Source organism: Vanessa atalanta, chromosome 2 (assembly GCF_905147765.1).
Source record: "Vanessa atalanta chromosome 2, ilVanAtal1.2, whole genome shotgun sequence".
In the NCBI taxonomy this organism is placed as follows: Eukaryota; Metazoa; Arthropoda; class Insecta; order Lepidoptera; family Nymphalidae; genus Vanessa; species Vanessa atalanta.
The window spans coordinates 9,046,032-9,071,839 of NC_061872.1; the positions used below are offsets into that span (position 1 = coordinate 9,046,032).

The window sequence follows — 25,808 nt, forward strand, 5'->3', positions numbered from 1 at the left end:
GAGCTACTGGATTTTACATGATTAACAAGCTTGAGCTCATGGAAATCTATGTTTAAGTCGTAATGATTCACTTTCTAATTTAAATATTTTATTTGTAAGTTAAAACTTATCTTAAGAGTGGATCTTGGTAGGAATGTCATTTTATCATTGATAGACTTAGTCACCATTTGATCGATCACCAAAAAGTTAACTGATGTAAGTTTTTATATGTACTTAATATTTCGTTATAACTAGATAGCGCTAGATATCGCTTCAACGTATGTCTCTCTGAACCATTTATAGATTGAGATAATTTATGTAGAGCTGTTGAAAATCGCGTTAAGGTTTCAGATATTTTATAACCAAAATGAGATATTCACAACGCACTTGTTGGTAGGGCTTCGTGCAAGCCCGTCTGTCTAGGTTCCACTCTTGCATCACATATTGTGATCCGGTTTGAAGACTGACTGACCTAATGTTTAAGCACAAAGGACGTAACATCTTAGTTCCTAAAATTGGTGGCGCGTTGGCGATGTAAGGAATGGTTAAAATTACTTACGGCGCCAATGTATACTGGTAATCACTTACCATCAGGCGACCAATTCTCCCGTCCACTAAAATATGCTATAAAAAAGTTGTTGATGTTTGATTTTTCTTACAATTCGAATCTTTATGGATGCTACATGTGGCCCATTTGCTAGTCTATATGATAAGCAGAATTACTAGCAAATAGGTGATCCTATGGTAAATGATCACATTTCAAGCTATATACCTTGGCTGTAGCTTATGCGAACTACAACAATAGATACTCATATAACGCTATCAACAGAGCTAAACAAGGTATCATTTTTCATTTAGTTTTGTATCTAATTAAAACTATAATAAGTCCTTGTTAGTCGACTAATTTAGATTACTATTTATGATATTACTAACTTTGTTTTTCTTACTCTCGTCAAGATTTATGAGTTCGCATTCCTAAGATTTATTTTCTTCGATGTAAACATAATTTAATTTAATGTCTAAAGTTTTTATATGTAAGTTATAAAAATATGTTTTATGTTCACTAATATTATATATGGTAAAGAAACTCTGTCTGTTCATTTGTCTTTTGCTCTAACCATTGAACCGAATTTTATGTAATTTGGTATGACTACTTTTTAAGGCTATTTTTTTATGCATAGCATCTGATGATGAAACCCTAAAACGCGAGCGAAGCCGCGGCGACAACGTATTTGAATCAAAGTATAAGTTATAGACTGTAATAATATATTTGGTAAACGGTAAAAAGAAAAATATCAATTTTAGTTTTTTACATACTAATAACTTGAGTTTACATACTAATAGCTTAGCTAATTCAAATAGATATGGTATTTTTTTTAAATTTCAAAATTCCATAATTTAAAAAAAAATACACCAGCAAAGATGAACGGAAATGAATACCTCAGTGGATAAAATACGTGAATCATAATGAAAGATCGCGTTGTTAAGATCCGGGAAGGAAATCATCATTACGAAAACTGTTTCGGATTAAATTCTACAACATAGTACAGTTAGTCTATTAGTACAGTTGAGCAGCTTGGTGCAAAAAGCTATAGCAGGTGTTTATTAACAACTTTTTTGAGATCAATAGACATTTCACATATATACATATATTATATACACATACACTCACACATAAAGACATCCTTTTAACCAACTCCTTAAAATAATGGAAAGTTTTTGGCCAGTTATGAGACATTTAGGAGCTGTTACGTACTTCGGCAGTACTAAATTAGGGTACTTAGTAATTTTGCAAAAAACTTAAACAGAAAGAAATTCATGTAAAAAGAGTTTCTTGCGACTTCTATTTCTGTAATATATTTTTACCGTTTGGAGCCTTTTTGCCTTAAACTGACATTAACAATGAAAAAATATAAAAGTGTTAAGAATTTTTTTGACTTAAGTATATCTTTCCTACACCTTTGGCTAACTTACCTACACCGCGAACACAAAGACTGTAATCCTAATGTTTTCAAGTTACCATAAAAGGCGGTAGCCTTAACGTAAACTAAGTAAATTACTTACGCATGAAATATATTATACCTTATTGATATAAGCGTAATTCTATCTAAGAATTTAATAACGCTTTAACGCGATATATAAGGTTATTTATCGAAAATACTGTTACACAAAAATAGGCCTTATGTGTATATGCTACAGCATCAGTTCCTTTGTTGTTTTTGAATATACAAAACATTGGAATTTAATATTATTTTGTAAACGGCGACATCAGTAGGTTCGTGATTACCATGCGGTATAGTGATATATTGACAGACCATTGAGAAAGTTTAGTTTAAAATAATTCACAGGATATATAATCATTTGGGATGTATAATTATCGTAATTTATCGTCAAGGTAGTTTATTTTTATCTATATAAATTTAATTTAATTAAGTGTCACAATAAGTTGAGGTTAAATTAATTTGTTATATTTGACATTAAAATAAATATTAAAAAAAAAAATGTTTCTCAGTGTTATTTATGAAATTGTTCGATACAAAATAAATTATTCCAATTTCAATTTCATTATGTATTCGTTATAAATACAACACCAAATTATTGTATTAACATTCAGATGTTATTCAGATAACAAGATTTCAAATCGATACGATAATCAGTTTTGTTAAAATACTCCTTTTTACTTCCATACGTTTGAATCTAATATAACATATATATATATAAATTATCAATATTAACATATTCATTTTGATAACATGGAGGCACTTAAGCCAATTATATGGCTAAGTTAAAAGGCATCTAACCCTGAAGAGGTTATATTTAAAGAGGTTTTATGTGAAGATAACCTTCTTATGCATATTGTCAATTCGCTTCCAACCATGGAATTGATATTTAGTCCATTGAGCTTATAATATGTTTGACTCATCTTTCATTTATTTGATTTTAAATTTCATTCTATTGTAAATCTACATATTGTTATAGAACAATTGACATATTCCCCATAATATTTATTTTCTTAAAACAATTCTCTGCAATAAATTCCTGCTGTAATTCATAATATCGTCGCCATCATCATTACCTTTGTCCATATATTATCCAATTTATTATTGGCATTTATTAACCGTCGGCTGTCTGTTTGTCTTTATCCCATTTAACAGAGGTTGTGGTTGGTTTGTAACACTAGAGATAATATTTGGCAGAAATTAGCAGGCGGGCCGTGACACTCTATTTTCCTCGGGAAAGCTTTTACTTATGGATTTGATTACCAATATGATTGCGAGGTTTCTACCTCGCTATAAACCACTTGACTTACAATGTGTACAGTGATATAATAAAATAATTGTCCAATTTGAATATTGTATCACGACGTAAAATCGGTACTCTTGTTTATACTTAATATTATTCTTCTGTTATTTTATATACTTTGGCAAGTATTTATATATTTTTACTGATTGAATATTTTTATTTTCAGGCAAGTGTCAGTGCTGCAGACGTCGATACCGCTACCGGCGTCAGCGGCGGCAGTGAGGCGCGCTCCGCCAGACAAGCGACCTCTACCGGCCACCCCAGTGCACGGTAATTATTTTTCAAGAACATTCTATATATAAGATAGACAGATCGATTATGGTTACATTGTTTTGATTTATCGAGAAATTCTCAATAAGAATGCGTCAATAACATCTTCGGCAAACACAATTTCTAGACAGCCGTCGAAAGCTTAACTAGAATAACAATGATGAGAATTTAGAATTAAATAAATTAAAAGACACATTAAGGAAAAAATTATCGCCTCCTACTAATTTTAATTATGATAATGATAAAACAATAATAAAACGTGATGAAGAAACCTTCTGAGTTTCTTTCATCGGTGCTTCTCATTTCTTCGTATACTGTTTTCTGAAACGGTGGTAGTTTTTACTTTTACCCTAAATAAGTAATAGGTATTACATAAAATTTAAAGAATAAATTTGAATTTAAATTAAGACTTTTGATTGATGATTATAACTAACTTCCATCCAACCAAACTTTCCTATTTATAACAGTAAGATAATGAAGAAGTAACGATGGTGCCTTTATTGTTACCACGACCAAAGCCGATTTTAATATTATACAAATATATTAGCCCGCTTAGGTTGGTACTACCCGCTCATCAGATATTCTACCACCAAACTGCTATACTTAGAATTGTCGTGTTTCGGTTTGAATGATGAGTGAGCCAGTGTAACTACAGGAAAAAGGGACATAACAACTTATCTCATCGGTGATGTCAGGAATTATGAATATTTTTTACAGTGGCAGTGACCACTAACCAAAAAATTGCACTAAAGATTTATAATATAACCATAAACCAAGGAACTTCCAAACAAATAAGTCATACAATTCGTAACTAAGTGTTTATTATTTGAAAACTGGTTGTTACGGCATAATATGATTCACTAAGCTCGATCTGTACTGTGACAAACGCAAGACCAGAAACAAACAGACTCGTATATAATGTTGCACGTGCGTTAACATTATCAAACGGAATATGCAGCTGGGTTACTTTGAAAGCTTCGAATGTTATAATTTATTGATACTTAGTACTATACTTAAATTAACGTGACATCACATTATCCAATATAAAAGTGTAATAATCTTTTAAGTGTGTTCCTTTTTAAAGACTTTTAAGTAATTATGTTTTAGGGTTCAATTGAATGTAATAGTCCTATAAAATAATATAAATAAAACACAGTACATTTTACAAATTTGGAGATCAGTCCGCCATGCTAGTTCTAAACGTAATCATGTACCTATATACATATTTTCTTAAGACTGTGAGACATGTACCTATATACATATTTTCTGACTGACATCGGATATTCTACCGCCAAATAACAGTACACTGTATTGTTGTGTTCCGGTTAGAAGGGTCAGTGAGCCAGTGTAATCACAGGTACAAGGGACATAACATCTTAGTTCCCAAGGTTGGTGGCGCATAGGTGATGTAAGGAATGGTTAATATTTCTTACAGCGCCTTTGTCTATGGGCGGTGGTGACCACTTACCATCAGGTGGCCCATATGCTCGTCCGCCAACCAATGCCATAAAAAAAACAATGATATAATTGCAAACTGTTACCGGTGGTCGGGCTGTTTGACTAATACTCACTCACCAGTTATTTTCACGGTCAAAAAGTTATACTTCATACTGACACTAGAGGTGCTCCGCGGCTTCGCTCGCGATTAAGGGGCTTGTTGTCAGGCTTAGGTATAAAGTCTATGTCGTTCCTTGTGGTTCAAGCTTCCTTCATAACATATTTCATAAAACTCGGTTCAGTGGTTTGGAGGTAAAAGAATAACAGGCAGACATACAGAGTTACTTTTGTATTTCAAATATTAGTATAGATGTTCCAAATTTAATACTAAGTAAGCGATTTTTTAATTAAATTTTATAAAAGGTAATTCTATTTTGTCTTAGTATGTCGTTCGCTTATTAGAGAAGGTGTTTTTCTCTCCAAGTTTAATGAAATAGCATTATTTTTATCATTTACTAGTTAAATCATTTGCTATATACATTAAACATGATATAAAATTGCTTTAAATTATCATTAAAAATACTTTAAAACGACAACACGTTACATAGCCCCTGGACGCGTGATGAGACACATACATATATTCAACAGTTCTACCCCCAAATTTTATGTTCAAGTGAAAAATGTAAGTGAGCCAGTGTATTTAAAAAACAAGTGGCAACATCAACCACCATTTGGCCGGTTTCTCTAATAAACTTTTTACTATGAATTATATATTTTACATTATAAAATAATGTCGTAGACTCAATATAGCTTATTTTTAAAAATTAAGCACTTCATTACTTGCAACATAAGTATGTATGTGTTATTGATTTTATACACCGTTCGTTACTAGTAATACATTTATTAGAGGAACAATAGCAGCGCGTCCTAGATTTGGATTGATTTTTTAACGTTTATGAATAAATGATTACTGTAATCTTCTAAATAGCGTCAGGGAATTAGGTATTGTTGCGAGGGTTCGGTATCGGACGTCGATTATTTCATTTATTAGCCGTAAAGTAGCGCTTCGCAGAGACCACTTAAATTGAAAGGAGATTGGGTACATACCTAAACTTTTATTCACTTTAGCTGAGAACATTCTTCATTGAAGGCGAGCTAAAACCATTTCAACTCTATATAAATTGTGCATGTTATTGCATGTTGGCAGTTCTAGTATGTACTTATTAGACAGTATTAGAGGTCATTTTATATTAGTGATTAAGAGTTATTATTTTTTATAGTTTATGAATAAATTATTACTGTAATTTTCTTTTTACCGTCAGGAAACTACTGCGTGCTAAAACATTAATCTCCGGTTCGTGTTCTAGTTATGTTAGGTAAAATTACAAATAGAATATCGTCTATGAAAGGGTTCTTTCTTGATTAGGATTTGTATTTGGATATCATTCCACCACGTTGCACAATTTCGGATCGGTGGATTTTAAGCAAATAAACAATTTTAGCGATGTTTTCCGCAATCGAATTTAAATGTTAGACCTTCAGCTACAATGTACGTATTTCATATATTAATTAGCATTCATAAAAACTATATATAATTTTCGGACGGCTCAACTGACGTACTATTATAATTGTGTTAATTTAGTCAAATTCCTGTTTCATGATTTTACACAAGATCCTAATAGATATAATTGTTCATTGTCACTGCTATGACAATATGTGAACTATGATTCTCGTGAACAGAATGATAATCTCAAGATTCGTTCATCGTTCCTATGATCGTGTAGACTGGTCAGATGCAATGTCAGTCAATGTGCACTTCTCGACGAGGGCGCTCTCGTATAGCTAACGATTTAATCAATTCGAATTTCGAACGTTAAATGTGAAGTTTAAATGATAGTGCTGCCCTTTATCTTGTGTGCTGTGAAAAATGTATCGTAAAATCACATTATGAAATAAAAAAATAAAATGGAACAGTTTGAATATTGATTGTGTGATGGTAATGACGATTGCTTTCCTGATCGTACAGATAAGTTTATTGTAAGTTTATTTTTAGATAAAAGCATGTGTGGATAATGAACGTTTGTTCGTATTATACTTATTTTATAATTACGTTATCATTTTAATTGTGTGTGTGTGGGTGTGTGTATGAGTGCTATAATTTTTTTTAACGTTATATTCTTTTGTTCGTTACTATTTGAAATGATTAAGTTTGTTGTGTACTTTATTCAGAAACATAATATTATATAATAAATTGTAAAGTTTGGTTAATTGTAATTAAAAGTAATTTCGGTTTTATTCTTTTTTTGTTATTGTAATTTGTTCTTATATTTCGTATTCTTAATTTAAAAAGTTTTTGAAGAGATATACGGTTTCTTTCTTTTGTTTATATAGGCCATTCAAGTCGAGTTTGTAACGATGATTCACCGTTTTCTCCAGACAAATTCCTTGCTCACTTACAATTATACTCAATTAAGTACGTTAACATGATACTAACTAACTTACTAATAATTATCGAACTTTACCTTTCATTATTGATAGTAGTGTTAAACGAATGTTTTGTACAAGGGATTTTTTTTTGTATGAAACAAACCTCAATCGAAATCATTGTATTACGTTTAATTAGGTGTAGATATAAAGATATTATTGTAAACGTAATTTACTTTAAGTATAGAGCGATTTGCAATTTTAATAATTGTAGGCTTAAAAATATGGATAGGTCTATTCTAATTTGGTTTCATTGTGTATTATATATGTCCACAAGTGGATGTATGTTGTTAAAGTGATGGATCGGCGAATAAGCGGATGTAATGTGCGCGCTTGATTGAAATTATTCGCTCTCGTGACGTAGAACATCCTTCTGAAACTAGAATTCTAGATGCTATGAAAAATGAAAGCGTGATACGATACCAATGTATACATATAAAATATAAAAGTAAATGAACAGTAAATGTGCCTCTATTGGGCTAAGCCCTCCTCTCCTCTTAGAAGAGGTTTGGAGCTTATGCGGCCACGATATTTTCCTTCACCGCCACACGAGATGAATTATAAAAAATGATCATGAGTACATGAAAATTCAGTGGTGCTTCTACGTCTTTTCACTTTCAAAACTTACGTTGTCTAACCACTCTTGATGGCTTAGATTTAATTGCCAACTTTGATACTTGAGTATAAGCTAAATAAATATTAATAAATTAAAATTCAAATCGCTGGTGCGGTAAAGAAAATACTTTGATCTTGAAAGAACCAGCGTAAAGACCTCAGCGAGTTTGTTTTGTTGCATTTTGTAGAATAGAGGTATAGAATTTTCAATGATATGAATAAAAAAACCCATGGTTCGCTATCTCCAGTAATATTATAAATGCGAAAGTAACTCTGCCCGTTGGTGTGACTCTGTGTCATCTGTGTGTTGATTTTTTCACGGCCAAAACCACTAAACCGAATTCGATAAAATTTGGTGTGTAGCGAGCTTGAACTCCAAGGAAAAACATAGCCTAATACAACAAACTAGTTGGTAGAGCTTTGTGCAAACCCGTCTGGGTAAGTACCACCCGCCGATATACCGTCGCCAAGAAGCAATATTTGGTATTGTTGTTCCGTTTTGAAGGGTAAGTGAGCCAGTGTAACTACAGGCACAAGGGACATAACATCTTAGTTCTCGAGGTTGGTGGCGCATTGGCGAAGTAAGGGATGATTAATATTTCTAACAGCGGCATGTCTATGGGCGGTGGTGATCACTTAACATCAGTTTGCCCATTAGCCGGTCCGCCTACCAAAAAAAACACCTCACGACCAAACAGAGGGAGACAAAGAGTTATTTAGAAACTCCCACTGAATAATATCCTTTTGAAATATATTAAATACATTCATATATTATTTGTACGTTGTTCTCAAACCCATTCTCGGAATAATAATATCCTTTCGCTAAGCTTTAAGGGCTAACTTTGTTCGAAGCCAGTGATTAAACTATATACACTTTATAGATGAGTACATATCTGTTTTGTTAAGAGCTCATAATATAACGCTTCCTCGAAATAACTGCTCCGTCCTGGGATGGATTAACGAATTATATCTGATTTACGATGATTAATTAGCTTTTAATTTTATTGATATATATTTTTTTGTCAGTTATGTGCTAGTGACTAGAATTAGTAAGTACGTAAATTTATTTTACCTTGCTAAACAAACCCACAAAATTTCGCCGAGTTACGAATTTGTTTGGGATTTTAGGCTTTATTCACTGGACTAAAGTAGTAAAGCGTCAAATAGACAAAAGACGGCGCTGTTTTTGTCTTAATGACAGTTCAAATTATATACGTAATGTATTATTATAATAAAATAGTTCTTTTTCTCCCCCTGACGTAGTCTGATAGAACAGTAAATAATTATATAAGATTGATAAGTGATAGTCGAAGAGTGATCATATTTGAGCAGCTGACTTAACAGGGTTACTTGGAGGTAGGGCCTCGTGCAAGCTAAATATCTGATGAGTGGGCGCTAACCTAACGAAATGATCGTTAGGTTAGCGCCCACTCATCAGATATTCTAACACCAAACAGCAATACTTAGTAGTGCTTTATTCCCTTTTGAATGGTGAGTGAGTCAGTGTAACTACAGGCATAATGGATATAACAACTTAGCTCACTAGGTTGGTGGTGCATTGTATGTCGCGATGTAAGGAATGTGAACGTAGTGATCCATCTACCATCAAGTGTTCCATGTGTTCGCCTATCGATTTAATAAAAAAACAATAATAATATTGGCTCCACGTAATATGAATCTGATACTTTAAATGAGCAGTTCTATAAGCTAGCCACTAGACCTACGGCATCTTAAACCTGACAACATAATAATAAATTATAAAAGCAGCTTAGCTTTGCTTTCTGACCGTTACTATTTTTATATTTGACCGTTAAATATCATTTTAGATTTCAACCGCTAAATATCACACCAAGTAGATATATTATATACATAAGACGAGACTGTGACAATTAATTACATACAATTTTAAGTTTACAAGCAATTTAATACATTTAATGATACGACGTTCTTAAAATAACAATAACGATACAGCTTTAAAGATATTAAAAAATGCCTCAGAGAAAGTTTAAGAACAAAACATCTTGGGTTTGCGGTAAAATATATTTGCAAGATGGCTGGATACCGGAGATAAATGCACTTGGTGCGATGCTGATTCTATTTAATATATGGTTATATTTGTATTTGACTATAAATATTAAAAAAATATTTATTCGACTTTTTTAACATTTTGGTTGTATCTCTTTTGTAATCTAAATTATATGTAATAATTTTAATATACACGTTCAATTTATGGACGTAATTTAATTAGAATGAAATTATATATAACTTTTCAATTATATTATATTATTGAATTTCTCATATTATTTAGGCATTTCAAAATAAGTGCCCTGATTAGTTATATAATTCAAGAAATTAATTAATTATCTTCTTTTTACAAGTATGATATCAATGCATTTAACATTCGAAACATATAAAGACATGTCTACTTCTGTTATCACATACGTCATTATATTCAAAACCGACTTGGCGGACAATCTTTAATTCATATACATTTATTATGGAACAAAGACAAAAGAACCGTCACCCATTTGAAAGTGGACACTTCCAGCTTTTTAGCCGCGTTGATTATCTTTGATGTATCTATGCTATAGACTACCTCAAATTGTCGTAATTATACACATAATTAATGAAATAGTTTTTATGTTTCTAATAAACATTGAATCGTTATAGTTTTATATATACGGCTATATATTTAATATTAAAAAGGCTTTCTTTAATTATTAAAATAAATATTCATTAAAATTTTCAATAAGAAAATCAATATATGCAATGTTAATTGTTATGCTTTGTCTGTGCTGTTCCATATGGGGGTCCAATAATACGTGATCATATGCATGACGTCAGCTTATTATTACTTTTTCAACATTGAACCGATCAATATAGTCAGCCAACTTTATAAGGCCCCTTATGGTCAGCTGGCACCCTTTTTATTGAATATTTTGCATGTGACAGAGGGGATACTGTACGTCAAAATATAACTGATCACGAATCATGATAACTACTGTTTTCGGTAACCTAGCTAATCAGTGTGTTACGAACGCGGCGAGTGCCACCCGTGTCGATTTTAAAATGTACAAAACTTTTTATCTCACTAATTGACAGAGTAAAGATAAATATTTAAACAAGAGATAACCTTTCAAATTGTATTGATATGAAATCATCTGAACATATTTTGTTTACTTTTAGGCAAAAGTGGTCTCTCGGCGAGCTCTAGTCGATCAACAAGTCCTCTTGGTCAAGGAGCAGTCAGTTTTATACCGCGAGCACCAGCCTCTTCATCTGGGTTTGTTATTTCATTTATTATACTAATTTTATGAAATCAAAACATAATCTGATAATGTTTAAAAATATTTTTAAGGGTAATAACTTAAGAAATTAATTATTAAAAAAAAAAAAATTACTTTAAGTCCAAATCGTAAAACAAGTAAAGAACAATTATTATTTTTAAGTATTGCATACTATCGTTTTTTTTTATTCAATATAATGTTTTACTTGTTTCAGATCAAGGCCAAACTCGTCACTTCTTGCACCCGGTAGTAAAATTCCATCAAGTTTATCTCAGCCCCAACAACACGCGCAAACTGGCAACAGTCAAAATGGCACCCCCACAAAGCAGTCAATGCTTGATAAGTTAAAACTATTCAAACAAGACAAAATAAGTAGTGAGAAACAGAATAATAAAAGTACCGCAGTATCTAAACGCACTAGTTCGTCCAGTGGGTTTTCTTCAGCAAAGAGTGAGAGATCTGACTCAAGTTTAAGCCTTAACGAATCTGCAAATGCAACAAATACACATATCAAATCCTCAAATTTAGTAGGACCAAAAAGTATAAGACAGCAAAATGAAAACTTAAAAGATAGATCGGGTAAAAATGTGAAATCTAAGTTAGTTAATACAAAATCTGTAAAGGAAGCTTCTACTAATTTAAATAAATCTAATATAAGGTCAACTAGTAATGATAAATCAAAAAGTAGTCCAAAATTACCAGCACGGGATAAGGAGTCTAAATTAGCAGCACCGAAGTCTGTAAGTAATACACGGTTGAACCAAATAGACGATCACCCAAGAAATTCGAAGACTAAAGTAGAATCAAAAATGGCAAAACTTTCTGGAAGTCAACTGAAACTGAGTGATCAGCGCATAGAACATAATTTAGATAGTAAAACTTATGAAAACACAAAGCATTTACCTAATCCAACACAGTCACCGTCACCAACAAATGGGCAACCATTACAAAATCAAACTGGAATCCCTAAACCAACAGCCGCAGTTAAAGGTACCACAAAAATTTCAAAAGACGAAAGACACGGTATAAGTAAGAGTACAAATAGTCAATTAAGTCCAATACAAAGCAACTCTAGTTTAAATTCAACTAATAATGTAAGTGCTCATCCGTTCTCTAGAGAACAGTCTAATTTAAGCAAAGAAGTATCTCAAAAACAAACATTGGCAGTGTCTCCAATGCCTGTGCTTAACTCTGGAAGTCAAAATCCTACTTCACAGATGTCAGAAAGTTCGCATTCAAATTCCACTCATAGCACAACTGGACAGCAGTCAAATTCTAGCGACGGTAGCGTAATATATCGTCCGTCGAGCGAATCGGGGTCTGAAATATCAAAAAGTAGTAATTTGGCTCCTAACAAAAGATTGGATATGAATGCGACATACATTAATAATGTTATAAATGAAGCTGAAATTTCAGAGAAGGAGGCAGCTCAAAAGAGAGTTTTTGAGAAATCAGGACCTAAACCTACATTTGAGCTAAATAGGACATTAACAGAATATGATAAGAATGACAGTCGCTCTAGCACACCCTCGCATTGTCGTGATAACTCACTCGGCGAAGACGAAAATCCATTAATGAACGTCTTACCCATGAGACCGTTACTTCGAGGTTATAACAGTCATTTGACTTTACCAATGAGAACGAACGGCTTAGCGCAAAAAAACATTCCGGGGTATCCACATCATGCAAACACCGTTAAAGCTAATTTTGGTCGAGAGAACATGAATTTGCGTGAGCGCATGAATTACGGCCCTGGGTTTTCTAATCCTGACTACTGTGATCTTGAAATTGCCTCCGGATACATGTCCGACGGAGACTGCCTTAGAAGAATAAACGTAAGCGACATGGATAGTGCAAGAAATAATGACATAATGGACGGATACATGTCAGAAGGTGGAGCTTCGATATACGGACGACGGATGAATTATCAGCAACCGTCTCATTTTCAGCAACTCGAAGAAAGGTAAATATACAAAAACATTTTATAACATAAGACATTTATATTATGCAATAATGCTAGACAGTAAATAAGAGCCTCAGGTCGTTGAGCGGTGAGCCTTTTTACAGTTCAAATTAAAATGCTCCCTGCAGGCATAAGATTCATTGCTGTAATGGGATCGTATAGGTAACGTTTGCGCTTTTAGGGTTACGTTTCTAATAAATTGTTTTAATTTATATTTGCAATACGTTCATATTTATTATATATAAACTTGATGAGACAAAATTAATTATTTTCTTTGTTAAAGTTAATAGCTTGGATCGATATTTGTCATTCAAAAAAATTATATCACTCAAATCCACAAGTGGTCGACCCTCCCCAACTTTCGACAACATTAAGGCAACGCTCTTTGAATGAATTTGTATATGTGCCAAAAATGTAATTCTAATCAATTCGAACAGAATACGATAGGCGTAATAATTTAATTCAAAATGATTTGAATTTTTATATAACAAAAAATTTAGCTAAAATTTTATTAAAATATACATATATACATATATAATGCTGCACTGTAAGTGTAAAAGTTATGAAATACACATTTTTAAATTAAATAAAAGTAATAAAATCAGTTCTTAGTTAATTTTATACATTATTGTTTGTTAGTATTGGAACACCCGTGGTGTACCGACGTTCTCTCAGTGAGGACTCGTATGGCGCACTCACACTGTCGCAGCGCTAGGGGAGAGGGCGAGGTGGCCAAAATCGATACTCCTACGTTTTACCGTCCCCCGCGCGCAACTATTTACCACGCCTCGACCCTAACCACCCCCAACACCATCATACCATTCGGGACCTAACGATCACGGTATTAAAATCGAACTTCCTCCGCATTGAAATGTAATATTATAGCATTAGAGTCAAATATTTATACCCTTTTATCTTACATCTGAATTGTTTTTATCGGCAGCACAAGGCCAAAATCTTTTGACTCAGTTACAAATATAATTATATATTTACGTTATTTAAAAGAAAAAAAAAACCATCGAAATTATTTAAATTAAACTATAAACGTTGATCATAAAGTATAAAATATAAAAGTATAGTACTTAGTTCTTATGCGTTATTTCGTACTCTGCCGGACGGCAACGACGGCAGCGCGGGCAGGGCGGGCGGCACTCACCGCCGCGCAGTACGGGCGTGCGGGCGCGCCGTACCGCCCGCGCTTTTACCACGCACGTGACAAACTTTCCCGATTTTCTCTACGGAAAATGTAAATCTGTTACCGGCATCGATCGTTCCGTCGCCAGACGCACGCTCGAACTCACCGATCACAGCTGGCGCCGCTGATCTGGACCGCGCTTAACAAAGACTTGACGAGAAAAGATCGCGCCCCCTCGTGAATCCTGGGCCGTGAATCGTCGGATGGCTCGTTGGTGTTAATAAGTGTATTGTAGGTGTTGTACTGGATCGTAACTTGCACTGTGCCTTGAGTCGCTTGATGCTGTAAGCGGGAAGTTAAACGGACATACATAATTTGCTAAAATATTTAATAGAGCTCTGATAATTATTTTGTAGTCGTAAATAGTGTATAATAATCAGTGTTGCCTTGCTATGTGTCTTCGCTTCGCTGCAGACTTTTAATAAATGTAACGGTGCTTTTAAATCTTTTTTATACCACAGTAGACTTATAGTCGTTTTCTAGTCGAATATAAAATTGAACTAAATTACATGAAGTTCGTTAATAAAATTAATTGTTCCTGGAAATGCTTCTTACAACATAACTGGTAAGATATATTCGAATTTTATAATAATTAGTACTACAAATTACATCGTTTATATTATATGGGAACTTTTTAGTCTTAAGCATAAGGCAATAACCTCGCGAGCATCTGGACTATTGCGGAGTCAATGAATTGTTTTTGTGACATGTGGCCACCAGTCCTTATTGTAATTTCGTAATTCGTGTAAGAACACATTATCATGTGCAACATTAACACTATCGTTACTTCTTAAAAACTGAACTCAATTTAAGAGTACACGATGTATACAATCAAACTTATGTTCTTTATTTAAATTGCAATAAGACGTTCAGGGCGATTGATCTAAGGTTATTACATCGGCATCCGTAGGGTTAAAGCTAGGGCGGAAATCCCTAACCTCGACGAGCATTATAGCCCTATTTCAATTGGAATATCTATTGTTATTTAATGCATGCGTATCCTTGAATATCTATTTTTTAAACTATTATATAGTTGTACATTATATTGTATCTATTCAACATATATAATATTATATTTATTGCGAATAAAGGATTTTTTCTGTATACTATAATTATTAAAATCGAACAGTTTCGTTACACTGAATAATATCTAAGTTTACGTTATATTTGTTTTGAATATAAATTTTCAACCACTTAACGCTTATAAATATAAACCGATCAATTTAACATTGCCTGTTTGATCGTGCATGTCCATTGTAACATTGTCTTTCGGACAAGGTCGGGTGTAACGATTAAATTAAACCGCTTCCCCGAGCTTGTGCTATTAAATTTTTTGTTTGTGTTCGTATATTGTAAACGTTGTGCGTTGGGGTTAGCCGATAGTGAATCATGGATTCGATTGTTTTGTTCGAGTACTCAGCTCGCTTTCGACTCTCAGTCATCGTCTAATATTTACTGAGTTTCAAAAGGATTTATTTTAAAACATCAATCGAACGAAACTGTTTAATGAATTGAAAGATTAGCATATTCGGGTTAGTGGTTTTTTACGAGTGTTTTCTTATGTTTTGATTTGAACTCTCGTAGCCTTTAGTTATTATCTGTGGCTTCGCTATCGATTGTTAACCGGTTTATATGTTAATAATCAGTTTAGTGTTTACGGTATGGATGTCCGATACAATAACACAGTGCACGGTTTTCGTAGCTGTTTTCAATTGACGGAAGCTCTATAAGTATGGACATTGATCGACTATAAATAAACTTACCTTACAATGTTAAGGGACTTCGATTAACAATTTCAAATATATTTCTCACAACTCTTCTTATTGTTGTTTTAATTCTTAAGTGCTCTCTATTGAAGTGGCAGAACCATATCATCTAAATAGAATTCATGTTGAAAGTCAAAGCAATTTTGTTTGGCATTTTAAGTGTAATGTTTACGATAATTAAATCAGTAGAAGTATCGAGTTAGATACGAAATGATTGAATTTACTATTTTAGTATTTAAAAAAATCTGTTTGAAAATATTTTGACTATTCTCTTTGAATTGGGTTCAATGTAACCCCATCTCAATTTCATTGGTATTCAACAGCGTAAGCGATTTTATTTCAAGCGAATATTCAGACTAATTTTTCAAGTCGGTTTGATATGGTGATACATTTTTTTTTAAATTAAGTATCTTATTCTATTCATTAAGTTTGTACTATGTATAAACATTTGTCATTTTATACAACAATAAAATCATTCATTCGTGTTATATTCACTGGTCACATTTAAAATTTCATCCGTATAATATTAGCTCGCTGCGAAAATAGGAACATTTTATCTGAAAAGTTAAAATTGTGGAGAACAAATAAAAATCCAGTGTCGGATATTACAGAGACACTGCTTATCCGCCTGAAATATTAATGAAAAAGTCGACTTTGAAATAAACTGAACGAGAAAATTGTGAATTCTCTTGTTTTGCAATTTCGTATGATTACTTTATGTTTTATACTTACAAGTTTAATTTTGTACGAAGCGTGAAAGGCTAATGATACTAATATGCCTCGTTTTCGATTATTGGCTTGATTTCTTTCAATTTCTTTGTATATTTGTATTTAACGACCTCCTTGGTCGAGTAGTGTGTACACCGGTTTTCATGGGTACGCCACTCCGAGGTTCCGGGTTCGATTCCCGGCCGAGTCGATGCAGAAAAAGTTCATTAGTTTTCTATTTTGTCTTGGGTCTGGGTGTTTGTGGTACCGTCGTTACTTCTGATTTTCCATAACCCAAGTGTTTGAGCTACTTACATTTTGATCAGAGTAATGTATGTGATGTTGTCCAATATTTATTTATTTATTATTTAAAATTTATACTATTACGTTTTCATAATATATGTAGTGACAACATAAAATTATCCTATAATTCGTGTAAAAAGTTATAAATTTGTTCGAGTTTATATTTTTTTATTTTTATATAAAACGATTTTGTTGAGTGATAGTTCCAATATATCAGGCCCTGGACATGACAAAGACTTGTAGATAACGATAAAATAATACTTAAACTGTGAAATATCCGCCATTAAACGAAGACGCGCATTGATAATGCGATGAAAATATTTTAGACATTTCGACACGAAAAATGGGGTTCTCGGCATGAGAATAATGAGATGCTCAGTTCATGTAACGAGAGGCTTGAAGGGAAGGCTACGAGTTCCTTTCAGATCTGTCATCATTAGTAAGGGCTTGAGGCGCGGCGTTTTCATTTAGACACCAATGTTTCGAATGACAAACCGTCGAGGGTAGTTCACACCTCATGGCTATTTCGCTGTACATGTTCAGTCTTTATTGTTGCTAAGAGATATTCAATAGGCTTACTAACATTCTCTAAAGGAAAAGGGTTTTTAATCGCGACGTCATTAGGATAATGTTTTCTGTGTTATTTAAAAGCATTCGCTCGTAAATGCCTTTTGTGAATTCATCTCGATCTTCTTATGGAAATTTGTGGTCATACATTAGTCTAAGATTATTTGAGACTCTCTTTTATATTTTATTTCACTATATATTGCTATATGATTTTTTTATCCAAATATATGTACCGTTCGATTCAAACCTTTGGTTTTAATATTCTGTACAAGATAATAAAGACGAAAAAAGCTTAATTTTCATTTAGTTTCATTCAAGTTACTATTATTTGTTTTTCATATACCTAGTATATAGATATCAATTTATTTGTACATATTTAATGTATTTGATGATGTAATGATGCGTGAAAAAATAGAATTGTTGAGTATCTTGCTTGTTTATGCGTTATATTGAATCTACATTCTCAACCCGTGATAGCTAAACATTTTTTTTTTAATTGAAGCAAAAGCGTTTATTAAAACTTTTCTAATAATTTAATTGTTTTAGCGTATACCATCCCAAATTAACATTAACGATTTGTACCACACTATAAAAAAGGTTATTAAATAATATTCGTATTATAAATGAAATTATATATTAAAAAGTATTTATCAAATCCGTAAATCCTGTACGTGAGCTATGTGTACATAAAACGAGCATTGACGTAAGCGGATTAGCTTTAATACCCCTGAATATCTGGTTACTATCGTGTTACACACGACTTGCCCTTAACAATGAAAGATCAAACGTTGCTAAAATATTTTAACAAAGAATATTACTATTAAGATTATTATCGACTATTATACTGTTTATTTTTCGATTCTTGCTCGGCGGTAAACACCTTAAGAAAACTGCTTGGTCGGGTGAAATTCAGCCAGCTTCGCAGCTTGATGGAATAGAATCCAAGCTTTCTTCGTATGAGGAGAAAATACTTTAATAGATACAGATAAAAAATATGACTGCGTGGTTATTATCATTTGCTTATCTATATATAACACTAATGCATAACGCAAATAAACATGCATTTTACATAAGGCTGATTACAAAGAATTAAAATCCTTTGTCCTTTGCATTCACTGGCTTGTAGGTGTTCAAAAAAAGAGAAAAAAAAAATAACGTAACACGTTATTCACAGTATTAAAAAAAAATACAATACTAGCGATATGCTTTCGTTTCGGATGGGATATTTAAAATATAAAAAATATGCTTTTGATTGCGCTGTGAAGTAATAGATTTCAAAAAACAGGAAATAAATTGTACTTCTATATTATATACAACATTTATATCGTTAATTATAAAACGACGGCATTTAAAATATTAAGAGTAAGTTGTATACATAACATAGGTATCTATTAAAGATTATATTTTATATCCGATGTAGGTCAAATAGGTATCCATTTTTAGAAAGTCTTTTAAAATTTTCAGCCAGTTGAATCGGTTAGTCTTCAGACTGCATCAGTAAAAATAAAAGCGCCTCTTTACGTCTTACATAACATCTCTCCCAGGAATCCCCTTTGTCGCAGAAATACGAAGGTACATCCAGTTTTTGATTACAAGAAATGTTTGGCTTCAGCTTGCTTAAGCCGGTGAATGATTTGACGTTGATCATTTTCTTGTTTTGCGAAACTTGAGTCATTGAAATGGAACGTTCCATTCAATTTTTTTTTAAATTATAATTAGTTACTTTCGTTTGTAGATATTAATAAACTGTATTTAGTTATATCAAATTGTAATATTTAGATTATATAACAATAGGTACTTTTATTGTTTGATTGAATATTGTATTAACATTTTAGCAGGACATCATTCATTGAAACATGTGTGCAAATACTATTATATGCTAAATTTATGTTTTTAATTCATCTCGTGTTGAATGGCGAAGAAAAAAATCGAGAGGAAACCTGTATTTGTCGGGTGAAAATCCCATTGGAGTAGCGTGGTGGAATGAGCTCCTAACTTTAGCGAAAGGAGCGAAGGCCTTAGCTCAGCAGTGTAACAGGCTTTTATATTAATTAATTTATTTTTTACTTTTGTTATTAATATAAAACTATTTCATATCAATATAACTACAATAATATTCTCGTTATTTGGTAATTATTATGTAAATATCAGTAGATATATTTTGTTGTTTATCGATATCATGATTTTAAAGTTTGAAATAATATTTCCATTTAGCGCTGTGTCAATAGTGGTGACCCCTTTACAGTAAAAATAATGATCTTAATTCTTCGCATAAAAGCTCCATTGATCTCAAATGATGTACAATAAAGAGTGATTGATGATCGCCCTGAATAAACCGCTACGTTGTTTAATTATGTACATTCTTTGTATTTTTTAATGCTAATTAGCCTTAACAAAATTATAAATAAGTTATTTAATTTTAATTAATATGGGATTAAAATAACTTTATCATTATAATCACTTTCTCTCGATGAAATTCATTCTATTATTTGAAAGTCTTTTTTATTTGAAACGTAGTCGTGAACTTTAGCCGTTTATGAAATAATTATGACGTCATCGTATAAAATACGATTCAAGGTCATTATTAATCGATCCACGTGTTTCGTACTCATTATAGTATTTGTAAATGACCTTTAAAAATAAATTGTATATAATCTAGGCAACGTTTTCTCGTCGTTGGTGCATACATGAGGATAGGTTTTGCTGCCTACAGATTGGCCTATATTTTAAGATAGACACGAGAGCGCTTCACTGTATATTACCGTTCGTTTAAAAGTAGGCCACAACATGTTGCATGTAGGATGAACACCCTCTATCAGCCAAATCAATTGCCTTTGTTTTACCGCCCCAGGCTTAAAGCACCCTGTAGAACACTTCCATCAAACAAAACACTTTTCAGAACCCTGAGAATAAACACGGGATGTCATTTGTCGTAAAATAGACTTAAGCGCGTACACAATAAGAGTTACTTGTTTTCTTTATAGCGTATACTGGTAGTTACTTACATAAAATATTAAGGTAAGTCTCAAAAAGAACAGTACTCTAAAGAAGTGTACTAAAGTGAACATCAGTGAAGTCGGGTATTTAATCCATCACTTGAATAGACGTGCGTTGTAATCTCGCAAGTGCCTGCTAGTGTATCTAGAGCTGAAATCAAGATGATTGTTAGGGAAATGCTGTCTTTTGATACGATAATTTTTTTTTCATTTAAATATTCATATTACTGAATTTAAAATGTGGTACGTAGCGTTTTATGTTCTAATAAGTTATTTCAACAAACATGTTATTTATCTTAAACATTTGATATAAGGTATGTACGTATATTTTTAATTTCATTATAATGTAACATTTATTTTGTGGTTACGAAATGCGTCTTATAATTTTTTGTTTACATATGATTTATAAATAAATAGAAACTTATTTTTTATTTTACGTAATTTAACATTTATTATAAATATTTTTATAAATAGTACACACAATTGGATATCAATAGGTATTCGAATAGTTTACCATATAATAAAAAAAAAAAAAATGTAAAAAGAGCTGTTAGATGTACATACATTCGACTGTTTTTGTTTGTGACTCATTTGCAAGGGTTCAGCGCCCCTTTTCGAAAGGGTTATTCATCAAACACCGTTCTAAAAAGATGAATCACAACATTCGTATTGATAGACAATGAAAGGTGACCCGTTACTGAAGTATACTTAGTATTAGGGCTTTGTGCATGCCCGTCTGGGAGGTACCAACCACACATCATTTATTCTACCACTAAGTAGCAATACTTTGTATTGTTGTGTTCCGGCTTGAAGTATGAGAGAGCCAGTGTAACTACAGGCTCAAGGGTTCCCTAGATAACATACATAATATATGAGAATTGATGTGAAATATGTATCATTTAACAAAGGCCAAAACCATTTATTGCAGATCTCCAAAAGTTGTTTCATTATTAAGGAGAAAGACCAGAAAATTTCAATATTTTAAAACAGTATTTCAGCGACCTGCTTGTGAATCATAAAGTTTTTTTTTTGTATTAAAATCCTTTCTCAGTACGACTCCACTACACGAAACGAAGCACTCGCTTTTAAATTTCAAGTTCCTTTGTCTTATAGTTTAAGCAGTGCGTTGATAGTGACTAAGTCAGAAAATTCTTTTTTCATATGTCGATTTCAATAAAAAACATATTTCATTGATCATTCATCTGATAATATTGTTGACTTGCCATTCGGAGATAACACCATATACTGATTATAACCAATGACTCTTAGATGGAATCATAAAGTGTCAATAAAATATCTTGAATGTTTGATTGATCCTCTGCTGAGCTGAAGAGCTGCCTCCCTAATAGCGCTTAATTTGAACCGTGATGGCCCACTGAATCGTTGCTCAAAATGCTCAAAACTTCAGCACTACTGATTTTTCGTATGCTTGATTGGTGTTTACAATTAATCTCGTACTCGATGAGGAAAGATGCACGTGTCGAAATTCTGTCAAATACCTATATGTTGTTTAATGTTGAAGCAGATTTGTTGATTTAACTCCAAACCTTCTCTCCCAAGGAGAGAGGAGACTTTAGTCCAGTTGTGAGACGTATACATTTAGTTAACTTTTATTCTTTTAACAATTTATATAAATATTACATTATAATTATTTTCTGTTTAAGAATATAAAATATGGTTTTGCTGATGTTTTCAAACATTAACTTAATAAAAAGTAAAGTAACAGCCTATTATAGTCCCACTACAGGGCCGATGCCTCCTTTCCCTCTGAGGAGTTTGTGACTTCTTAGCGTTAGGTTTCGTAACCTGGTGTTTAGTATTAAACGTCGGCCATTTGTCCATGTGTCACCATATATTAAATAAAAAATATATAAGTGAAGGAATATAAAAGAAATCTAATTTTATTACAGACGTGGTGGAGTTCGTAGAGGTATGGAAGGCGGTAGCGGCGTCGTTTACCGAGTGGTAGGCAGAACGCGCAGCAAGGCAGACTGCGGACAGCAGACGGAGAGACAACCTCCGGCGCCCAGACAGGACACCACATGGAAGAAATACACAGATTCACCCGGTGTCGGAGCACCTCCACTGGTGCGTGAATTATTATGAATAATATCCAACGTATACATAAAGGGGTATAAATTTATCGGTTTAATGACAATGTTTGAAGCGTGGGGAAAAGTTTGCGGAAATTCAGAATGAAAAATCGTTCTATGTAAATTCCACTTAACTAGTGGTTGGTGTAGAAGGAATTTGTAAAGGCAGAAAAAACATTTAAAACTACAAATTAAAGTGTAAATTAAATTAAATCTATGTTATGCGCTTAAAACTGGTGAATACAAAATTTAACCTAAAATATTAACGGGTCTTGGATATTATTTATTAATAGATATTTATTAATAGATATTTTTTTTCAGAATCAACCAGCTCCCGCTCCTCCTAGTCCTTCACACGGGCGAAAGGGCGAGCGTCGTACCGGTCACCATTCACCTCAGCATCATAAAAGGGAAAAGCTCACAGCTGCACAACAGCTCGGCATCGCTCCACATCCACAGGTATGGAGATATTATAGTAACCTAGCTGGAATCTTATTTATGTTGTGTAAAAAGGCTGTAAGTTTCATACTGTCGGAAAAATGCCTCTAATCAATGTTGCTTCAGTGCGGATTACTAAATAAACATTAAGCAGATTTGCATCCGACATTCCTTGCTATAAATAACATATACGAAGAAGTTCTTAAGTATTGTAAAGCTGTGATAAATGCGTACACTAAAATAACTAGTGCAGAATATTATAATCACTTCTGAATAAAATACTAACACGTGTACCTTAGATATATAAAATACTTAAATTTTTTATTTCATATTTCAGTACCCAGCGTCGAACTCATCAAATCAACACGCTCCGCGAGGTGGAAGCTCGCAGGTACGAACATAAGCATTACACCTCGGTTGATATTAGTTCGCCTTACTATATAGTAATGATGTTTCACTACAAACTGACCTCGATCGCGTAACCTTATAATTTCATTATGAAATATATTTTATTATAAATATAATGGTATGTATGTACTATTATTATACACACACTCTTCTGTTTGCGTCCAACTTATGAAATAAACCAATATTACAGATCTCGATTAACAAACTTTAAACTTTTATTGAGTTTTCTTATTATGATATAAATAGGCGGATGGGGAAATGGGTCGCCCGCCCTTTTAGAGATATTAACCATTCATTACATCGTCATGTACAGCCTGTAAATTTCCCGCTCCCGAGGATTAGGCCTCCACTTCATTTGAGGAGAAGGTTAAGAGCATATTACACCACGCTGCTCCAATGCGGGTTGGTGGATTCACATGTGGCACAATTTCGTTGAAATAAGAGACTCAGGTTTCCTCACGATGTTTTCCTTCATCATAATTATAAACACAAATTAAGCACATGGAAATTCAGTGGTGCTTGCCTGGGTTTGAATCTGCAATCATCGGTTAAGATGCACGTGTTCTAACCACTGGGCCACCTCGGCTCTCTACATACATACATCGTGGATGCGTAATGTAATATAATGTCATTGTTTCTATAAGTCACACCTATAATTCGTTATTTCCTCATTAGCTACAATCGCCCAGCGGGCCGTCGTCGCGTCCGTCTAGTGTCTCCAGTGGTGGCAATGGAAGCAGCTGTTCGTCTAGTAAAGCTAAAGTACCACAGAACTTTGGTTACGTGAAGAGACAAAACGGATCTCAGCCACCACCGCCACCGGCCAATGGACCGCCACAACATGGTCATGGTTAGAAACCGATTTAATAAATTAGTATTATACGAAAAAAAATATATAACATCATACATCATAGATTTTATAAATGCGAAAGTAACTCTGTCTTTCAGTTTCTCTGTGGCTTGTTTACAAGCAACAAAGAAAGATTTGACAACAAAGAAACATTTGATGATATTTGGTATGAAAACTTGAATCCCAAGGAAGGACAAAGGCTACTTTTTTATGTCTAAAATCTGACGAAGCCAGGCGCAAGAACTTGTTATATATATTAAAAATATAGGAATTTGAGAATGATTTAAGTATGGAGCATACAAGAAATAAAATTTTGTAGCAATAATACGTATTCGTTTACTAAGAGATTTGCTCATAGAAATTGTAAGGCGTTGATTTTTATGTCTATTTGTTAGTGTTAAAAATATTACAATCAAATTTTATATTCAATAAATTACATTAAATATTTTGCATATATATCTTCCACGGTCATTCATTATTGTTGAAAATAAATGTAAAAAGTAATATTTTATATATTAATTCTAGTTGGAAGAACTGCCCAAGTTTCTGCAGTACCACGAACGAAAGTCAAAGTATCGGGCGGTACTCAAACATGTACTCAGGACCTTCAAATTCACAGTTAGTATACATTAATAATATTACTCATAAAATATGTTATTTTTATTTAATATTGAAATAGCAAATAGGCAAGCTAGTAAGTAACTTAACGAATAGGAACTATTCCTTACATCAACGAGGCTTCATGAAAACCATGATGTCCTTTATAAATGTGCCTCAATCGTCCTACAAACCGAATCACTGTAAAAAGTATTGCAGTAATGAGGTAGATAATGAGAAAATAGTACTTAAAAGGACAACCTCATAACTGCATACCAATGAAATAAGACTATACAAATAGTATTATTTGAATGTATATTATGTCAACTAAATGAATTTATATTTTATAGAAAATGGTATCGGACCAAAATCATATTCCCTGGGCGGAACTGCGGCTGCGCAACTATCCGCGTCCGTCCGTGAAAGACTTCTTGGATCACAATCGTTACCCAAACCTGGGACACACGAGTTCGCTGCCCTATTTCATCATCACAGGTACGTACCATGTAGGAATACAAAGCACAACCAGCATGTGTGACTTCAGTTTAC

At 33.0% G+C, this 25,808-nt stretch overlaps 1 protein-coding gene across 6 annotated transcripts in view; it reads left to right on the top strand.

The window, feature by feature from the left end:
- The window catches only part of LOC125075009 (protein sickie), a 213,036-nt gene that overhangs the window by 138,834 nt on the left and 48,394 nt on the right, over positions 1-25,808 (top strand). For 4 of the 6 annotated variants that reach the window (XM_047686553.1, XM_047686560.1, XM_047686569.1 and 1 more), the window contains 9 exons: positions 3,449-3,552; positions 11,275-11,371; positions 11,590-13,338; positions 22,784-22,961; positions 23,288-23,425; positions 23,742-23,795; positions 24,488-24,662; positions 25,188-25,280; positions 25,610-25,754. In XM_047686553.1, the coding sequence (XP_047542509.1) occupies positions 3,449-3,552; positions 11,275-11,371; positions 11,590-13,338; positions 22,784-22,961; positions 23,288-23,425; positions 23,742-23,795; positions 24,488-24,662; positions 25,188-25,280; positions 25,610-25,754 (2,733 nt within the window). Of the gene's footprint in view, positions 1-2,330; positions 2,375-3,448; positions 3,553-10,999; positions 11,099-11,274; positions 11,372-11,589; positions 13,339-22,783; positions 22,962-23,287; positions 23,426-23,741; positions 23,796-24,487; positions 24,663-25,187; positions 25,281-25,609; positions 25,755-25,808 lie in introns of those variants that run through there. The other 2 variants (XM_047686583.1, XM_047686592.1) reach the window with 2 other exon arrangements.